A 13,663-nucleotide genomic window follows, 5' to 3' on the forward strand; every position below is an offset into this window, starting at 1 on the left:
CTTACAGGACATTTTAAAAGCAAATTTGTTTCTTTTTTTTTTTTTAATTAATCAGCACTTCACTGCTTTGGGAAGGGAGTGAGGGATACAGCTCGTCTGGAAGCATTGAGCCTCAGAGAGAGCTATTTTTGAGTCGGTTGTCATGTAACTAGTTTTGCTGTAGTCGCGTTGGCCACGCGTCCATGCCGGCTCACGCGTGCAGTGATTCCCTGGTCTAAGCTCGTATTTAAACCCCAGCTCTGCAACCCTTCTGTCTGGCCCCTCTGTCAAGACTGATGTGATGGTACCTTGTTTCAGAACCCAGCCGGGCTTGGAGGGGTTTTGTTTTGTTAAGTTTTGTAGAAATTTAGTCTCTATATGTAAATTTGGAGGATTTTTTTTTTTTTTTTAAAGAGGATAATTATGGTAATCTTTAATTCTATATAAGGAATAATATTGATGTAATCGGAGCTGTACTGTATCAGAAATGCTTCAGTGCCTGTTTGGAGTTTTCATGTCTCATATGGACTATGGATTTTATTTTTTTGAGGAAAAAAAAAATTATATGTGAGTCTCTCTTTGTGTAGTCTTTTTTTTACTACTGCCTGCTGGTTGGTTTCCAACAACCGTCGGAAAAGGTTAACAACATCTGTCCCAAATACCTCACCCTCCACGCAGCCTTGCCTCCGCTCAGAAATACCTCACCCCGGCGTGGGGCCGGCTCGCCCCGGCACCCCCAGGCCAAAATCACCATCGCTCATCGCCCGCTTGCTGCCTTCCCGTGCACACACACTCCCATGCTCCCGGATTTCTCCCTCTCGTGTCCTCTCGCCATCGGTTTTGTGTGTTTTCTCAAGGCTGGAGTTACCGTTTGTTCTCATTAAAGCTTTTGTTTCTTTTCTTCTTCTTGGGTTTCTTTTTGGACTTTAAATAAATATTTAAAACTGAGGCAATGAAATTGGACTGGTATGGGTTTTTTTTGCTTCTTCATGGGAAACTAAGTGGGCAAGAGGTGCAGAAATAGCCCATGGGTGTGAACGTTAGTGCAAAGCCCAGAGACCCCCAGGGAGCCCAACCCACACCCCAAAACCCTTCCTCTGGTGCCGGTCACAGCATCACCTGCCCAGTCTTCAGCATGACGCTGAACGCACAACAAGGCTGGGATCCCGATGGCTCCCCGCTGCTGAGCGTCACCCCACCACCGCCACCATTCCTCCTCCACGTCCCCATCCTGAGACAGTGCTGGGGAGCAAGAAGAAAGAAAAATTACATTAAAAAAAAAAAAAAAGAGCTGACCTGATGGTTTTCATTGCTGAAGCCCAAATCACATCTCAATTGCTCCAAGCTGACTTTGAAACCCAACTTCTCGCTTAGGCGGTCGCCTGGCCCCAGCCCAGCTGACGGGCTAAAACCCCGTGGCTGCCTCTGCCGGCACAGCCTGCGCTCACAGTGGAGACCGGCGAAGCTCTCTGGGCTCGAGCCAGGGGAGGGGGACATAGGGGTGACACACACACACAACCCCCCCCCGTCACACCGCGCCACGGGAGCTGCTCCGGCTGGTCCCAGGTTGCGTCAGGGGCAGCGGGAAGGGGCCACACTCTGTTTGCTTATCCCGTGCTGTGCCCATTCCCGGCAGCGCTCCTGCAGCCGGAGAAGTCGAGGGACCCCCCCAGGCATGGGGTGGGGGGTTGCTGCTGGGCAGCAATGCCAGGAAAGCTTTGGCAGCACATTAATAACCGGCTCGTTTGGGGCTGACCGTCTGTCATGTGAGCCAGCCGCTCCTGAAACACATTGCTTGTGGTCAGGGAAAAAGCAAACACATTTAATAAATAAATCAATGCACCTAATTATGAGGCCAAAGTTGGAGGAGATATAAGATGCTGTTAAATAGGGAGATTCTGGTTTTTCCCCTGCCTCATGCTCCCCGCCCCCCCAGCCAGGATTTATTAAACAAGTCCCTGACTCCACCAATTATTTTAGATTACTTAAAATAATCAGTTATATGTATCTTATCAGCACCCACAGCCCAAAGGCCACTTCATCACTGCAAGGCTGGCCTGAGACAAGCCACAAGCAGCAAGTGCCCCAGGGCCACCGGCAGGCGACAGGGAGCCCAGCTGGACAGGGCAAAATCCAGCCGCATTCACGGCTTACGGGATCCCACCGGGCTGCTGGGGCAGGGACGGCTCAGGAAAGTGGCACCGCTCGGGAGGGGAAGGAGATGTTGGATTTTTTTTTTGGTTTTTTTTTAAGTGGTGCAGCTTATAATTGAAACACAGAATGGTTTGGGTTGGAAGGGATCTTTAAAGGTCATCTAGTCCGACCCCCCCCTGCAATGAGCAGGGACAGCTTCAACTAGATCAGGTTGCTGAGAGCCACGTCCAACCTGACCTGGGATGTCTCCAGGGATGGGGCATCTACCACCTCTCTGGGCAACCTGGGCCAGTGTCTCACCACCCTTAGGGTAAAAAACGTCTTCCTTATATCTAGTCTGAATCTACCCTCTCTCTTTTAGTTTAAAAACCATTACCCCTCTTCCTATCGCTACAGGCTCTGTTAAAAAGTCTGTCCCCCATCTTTCTTACACACCCCCTTAAAGTACTGAAAGGCCACAATAAGGTCTCCCCGGAGCCTTCTCCTCTCCAGGCTGAACGATCCCAACTCTCTCACCCTGCCCTTACAGCGGAGCTGTTCCAGCCCTCGCACCATTTTTGTAGCCTCCTCCGGACCCGCTCCCCCAGGTCCACGTCTTTCCTATGCTGAGGACTCCCAGCTTGTATGGGTCCTAATCCTGCCGCGCACACTGACCTGCAGAGCCAGTTCATGGCCCCATCCCCAGCAGCATCCATGCGCTCCTCGCCCCCATTTCCCCCCAGTCGAGACCACAGGCGAACCCCAGCACCAGCCCCGTGCCCCGGTGAGGAGCGAGGCCGGTGCAGACCCGAAGCCCTTACAGCCCCGCGGATGAGCAGCCACCACCCAGCCATCGCCGGGGGGATTTATTTGCCCTGCGGAGGAAAGTCACGTCCAGGTGCCATTCGCTGCCCCCGAGGCTCCACGCGCAAACACACCTGGAGCCGGCCGAGCGCTTCGCCAGGCACCTGCGAAATTAATTGCGGTTTCCGAGAACAAACGCCTGCAGTGGTGAAACATGGGGGAGGGGGTGGGTTTTGGTTTGGGTGCTGCTTTTTTTTTTTTTTTTAATATCTTTTTTGCTGGAGAAATCCAAGCTTTTGCAAGTTTAAGTTCCTCCACCTACTATTGCTTCATGCCTGAGCAAACAGCCCAGCGGCTGAACAAGCACATCGGGGCTGGGGACGTCCAGCCTTGCAGGCGGCCGTATATAAGAGACTGAGATGAGCTACTGCCCATCAGAGAAGGAGCCTCCTCTCAGCCGGCCAGGCGATGCTGGCCACCCTCACCCTCCTCCTGGGGCTGCCGCTCGCCCTCGCCACCGAGTCCCCCAGCTGCGCCCCGCTCATCTCCGTCACCTTCGACAATGCCACCGTCCCTGGGGTAAGCCCGGCCCTCAATCGGGGCACCCGTCCTCTCCTTTCCTATCAATCAGCATCACTAGCCGTTACGGGTCCAAGAAGAGGTTATGAACCCAATCGGCAGCTTGACTCTTATCTCGCTGCCTGTCCATACTTACTCTCCTAAAAAAAATTCAAGACTGCTGCACAGCAGCATGGGGATGGGATGAAGCCTTGCAGCTCTGAACCCATAAACTCAAGAACAAGCGCTTTTGGGGGGCTCCTGCTTCCACCTCCTCGTGCAAACCAGGCTGGGCAGCACCGTCCCCAGTGCTTCACAGCTCTATTTTAAGCCCTTCAAGCGACGGGGACTCAGGTCACGAGTCTCCATCCGCAAAACCCTTCACTGCATAAACAGTATTTAATTCCTTGGAGATGTTTAATGGGAGGAAAGCAATGAGAGCCGCGCACAATCTGGCCGTCCCGGGAGCTGGAGCATCGCCTTAGCGGGGAGGGGACAAAACCAATACCCCTTCACCCAGCCCGGATCCTGCCCAGGGTGGTCACCTACCAGGAGCACTCATGGCCATGGGATGGCAGGGCACAGCGTCTGCTTTTACCCACACGGCGCCTGCGAGTGAACCCAGCATGGACCCCCCCAACCCTTCCCCGCTCCCCTCCTCTCCACAGCTCCTGGGACAGTGGATCTACATCATCGGCGCCTCCAGGTACCCGCCTCACCTGGAAGAGCTGAAGGCGGTGAAACACGCGGTTTTTTCCTTCTCTCCCGGCAGCCACGAGGACGAGCTCAACGTCACCGAAATCATGAGACTGTAAGCATGGGGATTCACCCCCCACCCGGCTCCCCCATCCCTGGGGGCATTTCCACCTGCTGGTACCACCCTCTGGGCTGAGACACCCCCACAAATTTGGGGCTGGGGAGCAGCTATGCCAAATTTATTTAAGCTCTGCAGCCCGGCTCAAGTCCTGAATCCCTCAGGTTTGGTTGGGGCAGTTTGGGGGGGGGCAGTATTTGCCCCATTTGGCTTCTCTGCCCCACAGGAACGAGACGTGTGTGGTGAGGAACACCAGCAAGATCCAAGTCTTCCGGCACAACTCCACCCTGGCACACGGTAAAGCCGCAGCGCAGGACCGGGATGGGGGGGGTGGGGGAAGAGCAGCCGCACCTTGCACCCTCCCATTCCTGCCCCCTGGTATTTGGCACCCTGAGCCCCTGGCCCTTTCACACCCAAAAACATGCCTGGAGATGGGGGAAAAAATTTTCCCCGCCCCACGCAATGGGCACGGCAGCGCTGTGGGACCCGACCGGGCGCCACCGGGATGAGCAGCCCCCGGCACGGGGCGATGCTCGTCAACGGGGCACCCTGCTCTCCCCGTGCCTTCCAGTCGATGACCAGGTGGCCTCCACGGCCGAGCTAATCCAGAGCGACAAGGACCTGCTGATCCTGAAGCACCTCAACACCAACTTCCCCAGTCTGAGCCTCTCAGGTGAGTGGGTGCTGCCCTGGATCTGTGGGGCACGTCCCCGCCCGGGGACGCATCGATGGGCACGGACATACCCAGCCCTCGCAGGCTGGGCAAAAAGCCCCTTTCCCCCTATACGGAGAGGGGGGAAGACGGGGGGGCAGGCAGCGAGCTCCCCACCCACACCGTGGGGACCACCAATGAGCAAAGCACCCCCCAAACCACCTTTTTTTCCCCCCTTCTCCTCTTACCGCCCCGTTTCTCCGGCAGCGCGGACGCCCAACGTGAGCAAGGAGCACCTGGAGGAGTTCAAAGCCCACCTGCGCTGCCTGGGCTTCACCGAGGAGGAGATGTTCTTCACATCCGAAAAGGTCCGAACCCCTCGTGGGGGTGGGTGAGCCCCAGCCTGGGCCAGCTCCTGCCGCTGGCTGGGATAGGGGTCCGGGGAGGTGTGAGATCAGTTCACCCCCCCCAGCCCCTCTCCTCCCCAGTCGTTCCCGGCTCTTGGGGCAGTTTTGGGGCAAGGGGGCACCGACGGCCACTCTCCCCTTTCTCCCACAGGATGCCTGTCCCCTGCCCGGAGAGAAGACAGGCGAAGGCGACGCGGAGCCGCAGCTGGGGTAACCGCCGCGGGCCAGGTCGGCCACTCCATCCTCATCCTCCTCCAGCCCCTCCGCGGGGACATCCCCACCTGCCAGCCCCAGCCGGGCTCGGCTCAGCCTCAGGACTTTCTATCAAGGTTTCGTTTTTTCCTCCCGGATAACACGTGCAGTTTCCCCGTTCTCACCCGGACCCGAAATAAACCCCCGTGTTACAACCGCCTGCTGCTCCTGCTGCATCCTCGCCGGGACCACAGGCAGGACCCCTCCTGCCTGCCCTGCCCACGATGGCGCATCTCTGAACCTGCTGGGAGGCATGAAAAGCCCCAGACAAAACCGTAGCGGGGCTGAGCGTGGCAGTGGGCACGGAGATGATCGTCCCTCTGGCCAGCTCCGCAGTGGCACAGGACCCTCCCGGCCACGCCACCCAGCAGGTCCCCTCCAGCCGTGGGGCATCGGGATGTCAGCACCCACCCATCATCCCTGACCCCACAGGGATACGCACAAACCCACCGACCCCTTTGGGTTTCCTCCACCGCGACTCAAACCAACCAAAGCAGTTTTAGCACCCAAACATCCCACCCTGAATTTTCAAGCCAAATCCCATGGGGCTCTGCCCGCACCAGGGGTCACAGCGGGTTGGGGTGACATCATGCCTTCCCTGAGTGTCTCCGAATGAGGGAAGGGGGAGAAGACAGGAAAAACCATGACCCAGGGCCAGACCAAGGGACTTAGGGATGCTCTGCTGCCGGAGAGGAAAGGGCAAACAGAAATAAAGCCAGAAAAGCAGGTCCTGCCCTGCCCAGTGGCACGGGGACAGGGGCGGGACGGGGGGTCAGGGGAGCCACCACAGGGGACGCGTCCAACAGGACTGGGGTGACCGCCTGGGGCCCTTTCAGCCCCATTTTTATGGCCTGTTTTGGCAAGGAGGAGGAAAACACCTCCTCCCCAGGAAGAAGGTGGCTCTTTGAAGCCCCCCAGGCATCACCCAAGGTGGAGGGCGGCTGCACCCCAGCCAGCACCGGGGTGGGGGGGCTGCACGGCGCCTCGTTTGCAGAGCAAATTTGCAGAGGAACTACAGTGGCTGCTCTTGGGGAACAAAACAGGCAAATTTAGGGCAGATTTTAGTTTTAAATGCAGCAAGTGTATCGCCCCCATCACCTCCAACCACATTGATAGTCCACAGCTATCGATGCTCACCACCAGCAGCTGCAGCCGAAGCCAGAGAAGCGCCGAGCTCACATGCAGACCTTCTCTGGGCAACGTCCCCAAAGGGTGCTGGTTGCGTCACCAGCGTGGAACTGGCAGCCCCCGGCATGTCCCGTCCCCCCCCACAGGGCTGCAAAAGCAAACAGCCGAGCGAGCGCATCCGTCTGTCCCGGTGTTGGCTCACTCCTCGCTCTCGGGCAGCCATGGCCGTGGTCAGGGTCTCCGCCGTCCTCAGCCTCGTGGTGCTGCTGCCCGCGGCCGCCTTCCCCTGCGGAGCCCCGCGCCCACAGCGCCCGGACAACACCACGGCGTTGAAGGTAGGAGAGCCCCGAGGGGCTGCCCCACTACCGCAACGAGTTTGTGGGTGCTCTGCTAAGCCTCACTGTCCCCTGGGAAAGGGGGAAACCCTCCCTTCAGCCCTGGCACATCTGCCGAGGCACCCTCAGCAAAACATCAGCAAAACGAACGGGAAACGTTTGCTTTCCAAAACACCCCAAATTACCCAGTTTTCTCATGGTCCCCCAGCAAGTCCCAGAGACGACCTTGAAACAAGGGGGCTGGCTGGGCATTTTTTGGTGCAAATCCCCCGCGGCAGCGCAGGGCTGTCCTGGCACCACGCAGGGGGAGCGGAGCCAAGGCCAGCACCATTTCCCAATCCCCACCTTCAGCTGTTTTTTTTTTTTCTCCTGTGCGTTTGCACAGGTTTCATTTTGTTGCTGTCAGTGCGGTGCAGGAGGGGGAACTAGCAGAGGAAAGAGGTCAAAAATAACAATTTTGCCACCGGGAGGGTGGAAATCTCTTCTCCAAAGCTCCGCTTGCAAACCCAGAAGCTCTCAGCACCCTGCCCCTCTCTCCCCACAGCTACTGGGGACATGGCTGTACGTGGCCGGGGCCGCCCAGTTCCCCCAACACCTCCTGGAGATGCTGCTCATCGACCACGGCCACCTCCACGTGGAGCCCCACGCCGGCGAGCAGGAGCTGCTCATCACCCAGCGCGTGGCCGTGTAAGACGCAGCCCTCGGGTCTCTGCCCCAACCCATCTCCTCCCACGTGCTGCAGCCCCCGCAGCCGTTTCAACATGAGATACGAGCACGGTTTCAGACTGGTTTTCCCAAGGAGTCTCTCCTGGCTGCTCTGTGCATGCTCTCCCGTCCCTCCTCTTCCTCACCCCTTCTTTTATTTATTTATTTCAACACCCTCCACGTTTAGGCAAATCTTGCAGGGCACAAAGGTCTTGCAGGCACCAACCCCTGCGGGGGTAGAGGACGCAGGCAAGGAGAAGACCTCTCCAGGGGAGAAGACCTTTCCAGAGGTCCCTGTGCTGCGCTGCTAACTCTGCCAGGCACCAAAAGCTGTCAGACTTTAAGAGGACAAATTTTTCTGTACCAAAGCAGGCAGCTCTTTGAGCTTCAGTTATTTCGGGGTGGAAAACGTCTCAGCACCAAGGAGCTGGGGCAAGGGCAAGGCTGAGAGCAGGAGCTGCAGGTGGAGGTCAGACAAATGCACAGGAGAAATGGCTCAATTTTAACAGCAAGAGCAGTTAACCCTGCGGAGGAGCTGGCACAGCCGGGTTCCCATCCCGCAGGAGGGAGCACGTGCCCCATGCTGTGCCAGGGCCAGGTCCACGGCTTTGGGGGTCCTTTCCAGACCACGGGGGGGGGTCTCCACTCTCCTTCCCCGCATCACCCCCTTCCCCTCTCTGTCTCCAGGGGGGACCAGTGTCTCGCCAACAACTCCACCTACTTCGAAATCGCTGTCGGTAACAGCACGCTGGTGAAGCACGGTGAGCAGCACCGGCGGGCGCAGCCTTCGGGGTTATCACCCAGTCTGTTTTTTGGACGGGCTGAGACACACAAAGGGCCCGTGTCAATGTTTTACATCAGCTGACGCATTTTATTCCCGGGTCGCTTTGTCTGTTGGAAGCCTTGGTGGACTCCAAGCAGCTCCCCAGGGCCGGGGGCACCCTGGGTCTAAACCCCACAAAGCAATGCCATACTGGGAGCAAGGAGCAAAGGAGCAAGGAGCAAACCTCCTTCCATCACAAGGAAGGAGACCGCCTCCTTTGTAAAGTTATTTCGCAATGCCTGTGGGAGAGGAGGGGAATATTTATGGCAGGTTTCGGCTCTGGAACCGTTTCCTCGTCACTGAGGAAAGGGGGTGAGCCATTTGGGGTGGGAATTGCAAACCCCACAGCCACAGTTTGCACCAACTCGGCCAAGTCAGCGTTGCTGCAAGCAGGGAACAGTTTCTCCCCATTTTTACAGCCCCCCAAGCTGTGAGGTCGGGCGCTCGGGGCCGAGCAGACCCACTCATACCCTGAGCGCCAGCGAGCCACGCCGTCCAGCACATCGCGACGGTAGGACAGGAGCCGGGTGGCTTTGGCTTCTTCACAGCCCAAACCCACATTTAAGAAATACAATTCAAATAAACCAAGAGCCAAACAACTCGCCCCACATCAGGACATTTGTCCTCACCCGCTGCTCTGGGCTGGATCCCGGGGGGTTGCAGGCATTGCCCCTCCCCAGGCCACAGTTTATCACTGCTGCAGCAGCAGCACTGAAAATCTGAATATTGTGGCTGTTCCCAACCTTGACTCTGTTCTCTCAAAGCCAAGACCCATCAAACCGTGGGGATGCTGATGAACCTCAGCTCTGAAGATGTTTTACTCATCCAGTACCAACTGCAGCGGGAAAGGACGTATTTGGGACTGTATCTTTACGGTATGCAAACTCCATCCTAAAGTACCTTAAAGCTATCATGGGACACCAAAACACGCACATAAAATTACCAGCTACAGCCATGCAGGAACTTGGTTTCACCAACAGTCAGTGATTTTTCCGAGACCGCCGCTCCAGGGGTCACGGGAGTATTTACAAATCCCATTAAAACCTAAATCTCTTGGCAGAGCAGAAAGAGCAAGTTAAAGACAAAACCCACTTACGCCATAAACGTTCAAAGAACAGGAAGCAAATACAATTCAGCATCGGTATCATCGTAAAATCTCAGTATTTTCAAGCCAGCCATGATTTTTCAGTACTTACCTCCCAGGGCTGAGCACGTGGCTTTGCAGTACCGGCACAGGCAATGCCGATCAGATCTACCCACAACCCCATAAAGCAGCATTTTAGACCTTGATAAGGCTTCTCGTTGCCCTTCCAAGCTGCAAAGCAGTTGCTTAAGAGAGTTTGAAGACACGGATAGAAAGCTGCCTCCGTACTCAGCCTTGGTCCCCCCTGATGCCCCAGGAGTGTCAGACTATCCTGCAACCCCTTAGAGCAGACAGGACAAGGGCCAGCTGGGGAGAGGGTTAAAATAGTGATGCCCAAGGTTGGTTTTGTTCAGGTGTGTTCACCATGGCGGGGAGAGGACCCCAGCAGAGACCACCTCCGCAGCAAGCGCTGGTGGGAGCACACAGAAGGGAGGCAGCAACGGCAGAGAGGCGGCACGAAGGTCCGTGCCGAGGCCACTGGTCTGTATTTAACACCCAGCAAATACTTCTCCTTTCACAGCCCGAAACCTGAGTGTGAGCACAGCCCACTGGGAAGAGTTCGAGCACCACGCCACGTGCCTGGGGCTGAGCGAAGAGGAGATTGTATATGCACCATGGAAAACAGTACGTGGCTGTTCACACGTGGGTGAGGGTGCCAAGACCCCGGGCTGTAGCTCCAGCCACCAAACCAGGGTCTTGGAGAGAGCTTTTTCAAGGTGGTGGAAATGATTTAGGGGATTAAGTAAAGGCAGGCTTGCTTCGACGCAACGGCGGTTTAAAATAACACACCCCTGCAGATACGTGACTCCCCAAAGCACCCAAGCACCTCCAGTGGGAAACCTGGTAACCGCCTGCCTCCCCCTGCCAGGGGGGAGATAGCTAAAGCATGGCATTTTTGCCCTGAAATTCCTCATTTTGCCCCCCCAGCAGAGGCCAGCTGCCCCCAGGAGCTGCAGCAAGGGGCAGGAGGGGCCGGGGCCCCGGGGCGCTGCACAGCCCCGCTTCAGCCGAAACCACAACCATTCAAACCCCTAAAAACCTCGAGTTGTTTTGAGATTGGGACTTGCTTTTCTGGCACCCCGAGGTGCTGCACGAGGAGCGGGTTCACAGACTGGCTGTAAATGCGGTTTGGGAAGATCGCACAAGCCAGTCATCCTCCCGCCCCGGGGGGGTCCAGCACTGTGGCTCCTTTTTGGGCTGGGGTCCAGCCCTGATCTCCCGGCCCCAGGGGACATCAGGAAAGAGGTAACACCACTCCTGCCACCAAACCAAAGTCACAAGTGCCATTTACTAACGTCACCCGCAGCAACAGACCTTTTCCTTTAGTTTTTCCATCCAAATTTTAACGGGACCCAGCCCTAGCCCTGCCCTCTGCCACCTGATTTAGGACATTTTATCCTGCAAATGACCCAGTCCCCAAGCCAGCTTGACGGGGCTCCCTTTCGCAAAGTGGGGGGGAGTCAAAAAATATCTTACCTTTTCCTCTCCTGTTCTGGCGATCTGCTTGTCCACGGCAGGAGACTCTTGAGCTTCCGGAGGTGCCCAAAATCCCACTCGGAGCTGCCAAGCTGGACCCAACATAGCCCCTGACACCCACCAGCCTCAAGATGCTTCTTTTAGAACTATCTCCCACAGGTTCAGAGGAACTGGGGACAGGGACCCAGGCACAGGTTGAAACCCTCGTGGTGGGGCAGGGGCAGGTCTCCTCTCCCCATTAGTCAATGGGCAGCACCTGGGAGGCCAGACCCAGCTCCTCCAAATTAACAGCTGGATCACATTTAAATTTGGGCAAGACAAATTACATTTAGAGAAAGGCAAGGTGAGTGGAATCAGCCAGACCTGTTTGTCCTTACAAGCCCTGGTGTGATCACTGTTAGCAGAGAAGGGTTTTGTGCCCAGCCAAGAGGCAGGAGACCGCATCTGAGGAGTAAAATTACATCAGTTAAACAAATGCAGAATAGATTTTGGGGACCTTTGTCATCAGGCTGAAAGAGATGGACATGAGTAGAGCACCAGTGCAGAGACTCACGTACCCCTGTGTCAGTCCAAGGCATTAGCAGAGCTGAAACCACACTAGTTCTGAGTGCCTGGGTAGCACGAGCTTTTGATTTCTCAAAAAGATTGAATCCCCCTTTCCTTCAGAGCACACTTACTGACCTGCCAGCATAGCACGACTTTGCTCCAGGAACCTGGTTTCCTCTTTACAGCACAGGTGTGGAAAATGGAACCAGAAGCAGCTCAGCACCCAGGCAAGCACTGTCTGTGATTGGGGCAGCGTGGGGAAGTCCGTAGCTTCTCTAGGCCCTCTTAGACTTATAATTAGATAAAAAGGAAAAGAAAAATACTTCTTTCTTTGGTAAATTCTCTCCTGCTGGTGCATTGGCAGTTCCACTTATCCTGTTATTGTTGTTTTGGAAGGAGCTGTGTCAAACAAAAGAAACTGAAAAAGGAAACAGCCCACGCATGGAGCCTGCGGCTGCGGTCACAGCATCACCTCCTCTGGGCACCCACCAGCCTGGGAGCGCGGGTAACTGATGCCACGTTAGGCAATAAATGTTTTTCTCAAATTCAATGCATTTTGCTGCCAGGATGCTGGAGAACAGGGGTTCTGAAGAGATCAGAAGCAGGGATTGCAAAAAGGAGTTGAACACCCAATTCACCTTATGTGTCATTCAACTAATAGTTGGGAAAAGTCAACCTTAAGCAATCAGGGATGCAAGACAAGGTGACACGGGGAAGTTTTTTCAGTGCTGACTCAGTCCGCTCAGCTTCACACCAAGCTTGCAAGAGAGCTCTACTAAAAAAGCAGTACTTAAATGAAGCAGTAATAGATGCTAACCAGAAGAGGGCAATCATTAACTATTTTAAAGGTGTGCCAAGCATTTGATGAGTAACTCGAATATATAGAAGGCTAGAAACTTATCTTTAACTGTACGGTCCGAGAGGAAGAGGGTGCTTAGCTAGAAGCAACCACACAATTCTCATGACAGCAGCTTGACTGCCAGAAGTAGCCCAGCTGGGGCCGATGTTCCTGCCCAAACCCTTTGGACCAGGCGAGAGCTTCCTAACAATGTTCATCCACAGCAGGGTTTGCAACATAATATGACAACACTGACAAGTTATCCTCCTGCCAGAGAGGGAGAGGGTGCTCACCCAACCCAGGCTGGATTTTTACTTCCCAGAGAAAAAGGTCCTGTTTCCTCCTTTCCCTGTAAGCTCGGCACCCTGGAGGGGAGAAGGCTCAAGAGCCAAGATTCACATCGCTCTCCGTGCCTCTGGTGCACCCCTGCACTCGTTGGGCACCTCATGCATCCCTTATCACACCCCCAACCCCAAAGGGAGGAAAGCACTGTCACTCTGTGTTTGTGAAAGTGGGGGGAGTTTAAAAAAAGACTGCTTTTGCTGCCCGTCTAGAAAGTAATGCAGTCTCAGCTCTAACCTAGTAATTAAGCACTGAAAATATCTCTCTTCCTTAAAAAGGAAGAAAAGGAGAAAAGCTGGAGGGAACACAGCGAAGAAGAGAGCCCTGCTCCTCCCTCTGCGGCAGCAGGGTGCCCTGTCCCTGTATGGCACCGTTTACTGGGCAGCATTTCAGTGTAGAGCCTTTGGTCCGATTCCTGTAGTAAAAACCAAGTTTACAAGGTCAAGTACAGCTGATTCCCTCCTGGTCTCAGGGCGCAGGTACCTGGCCAGCCCTTGCGTCAGACACACCTTTATCAGCTTGTGACACGAAACATAACCCCCACCTCGAGAAGCGAGACACTTAAAGGGTAGGAGAGGGCAGCGGTGCGAGTGGGGATGCTGCCAGCGGCCTTGAGTGCTGCTGTCCAGAGAGCGTCGATAAGGGTCTCAGCTGACTGAAGCTGACACCGCTGGAAAGCAGTGGCTCAGATTACAAGGACCCAGACTTTATGAGTAGATTTATAGCT

The 13,663-nt window shown here is 55.5% G+C and overlaps 2 protein-coding genes across 2 annotated transcripts; both read left to right on the plus strand.

Moving 5' to 3' along the window:
* Positions 1–3,384: 3,384 nt before the first annotated feature.
* Positions 3,385–5,561, plus strand: LOC132319099 (alpha-1-acid glycoprotein 1-like). Its single transcript, XM_059828973.1, has 6 exons — positions 3,385–3,495; positions 4,143–4,285; positions 4,515–4,585; positions 4,860–4,961; positions 5,208–5,308; positions 5,499–5,561. Exons 1-6 carry the CDS (start codon positions 3,385–3,387, stop codon positions 5,559–5,561), a joined length of 591 nt encoding a protein of 196 aa, XP_059684956.1.
* Positions 5,562–6,948: 1,387 nt separating this feature from the next.
* LOC104254093 (alpha-1-acid glycoprotein-like) lies at positions 6,949–12,269 on the plus strand. Its single transcript, XM_059829034.1, has 6 exons — positions 6,949–7,062; positions 7,607–7,749; positions 8,455–8,528; positions 9,355–9,465; positions 10,255–10,358; positions 12,153–12,269. Exons 1-6 carry the CDS (start codon positions 6,949–6,951, stop codon positions 12,267–12,269), a joined length of 663 nt encoding a protein of 220 aa, XP_059685017.1.
* Positions 12,270–13,663: the final 1,394 nt, after the last annotated feature.

This window comes from Gavia stellata, chromosome 24 (genome assembly GCF_030936135.1).
Source record: "Gavia stellata isolate bGavSte3 chromosome 24, bGavSte3.hap2, whole genome shotgun sequence".
Classification (NCBI taxonomy): domain Eukaryota; kingdom Metazoa; phylum Chordata; class Aves; order Gaviiformes; family Gaviidae; genus Gavia; species Gavia stellata.

What these genes read in the sequence shown, in the direction of transcription:
- LOC132319099 (XM_059828973.1), top strand. Translation starts at nt 3,385, where the DNA reads ATGCTGGCCACCCTCACCCTCCTCCTGGGGCTGCCGCTCGCCCTCGCC. An exon ending in ACAATGCCACCGTCCCTGGG is followed by an intron (nt 3,496 to 4,142) that starts GTAAGCCCGGCC and finishes TCCTCTCCACAG; the next exon opens with CTCCTGGGACAGTGGATCTA. An exon ending in CAACTCCACCCTGGCACACG is followed by an intron (nt 4,586 to 4,859) that starts GTAAAGCCGCAG and finishes CGTGCCTTCCAG; the next exon opens with TCGATGACCAGGTGGCCTCC.
- LOC104254093 (XM_059829034.1), top strand. Translation starts at nt 6,949, where the DNA reads ATGGCCGTGGTCAGGGTCTCCGCCGTCCTCAGCCTCGTGGTGCTGCTG. An exon ending in ATCACCCAGCGCGTGGCCGT is followed by an intron (nt 7,750 to 8,454) that starts GTAAGACGCAGC and finishes CTCTGTCTCCAG; the next exon opens with GGGGGACCAGTGTCTCGCCA. An exon ending in CAGCACGCTGGTGAAGCACG is followed by an intron (nt 8,529 to 9,354) that starts GTGAGCAGCACC and finishes GTTCTCTCAAAG; the next exon opens with CCAAGACCCATCAAACCGTG.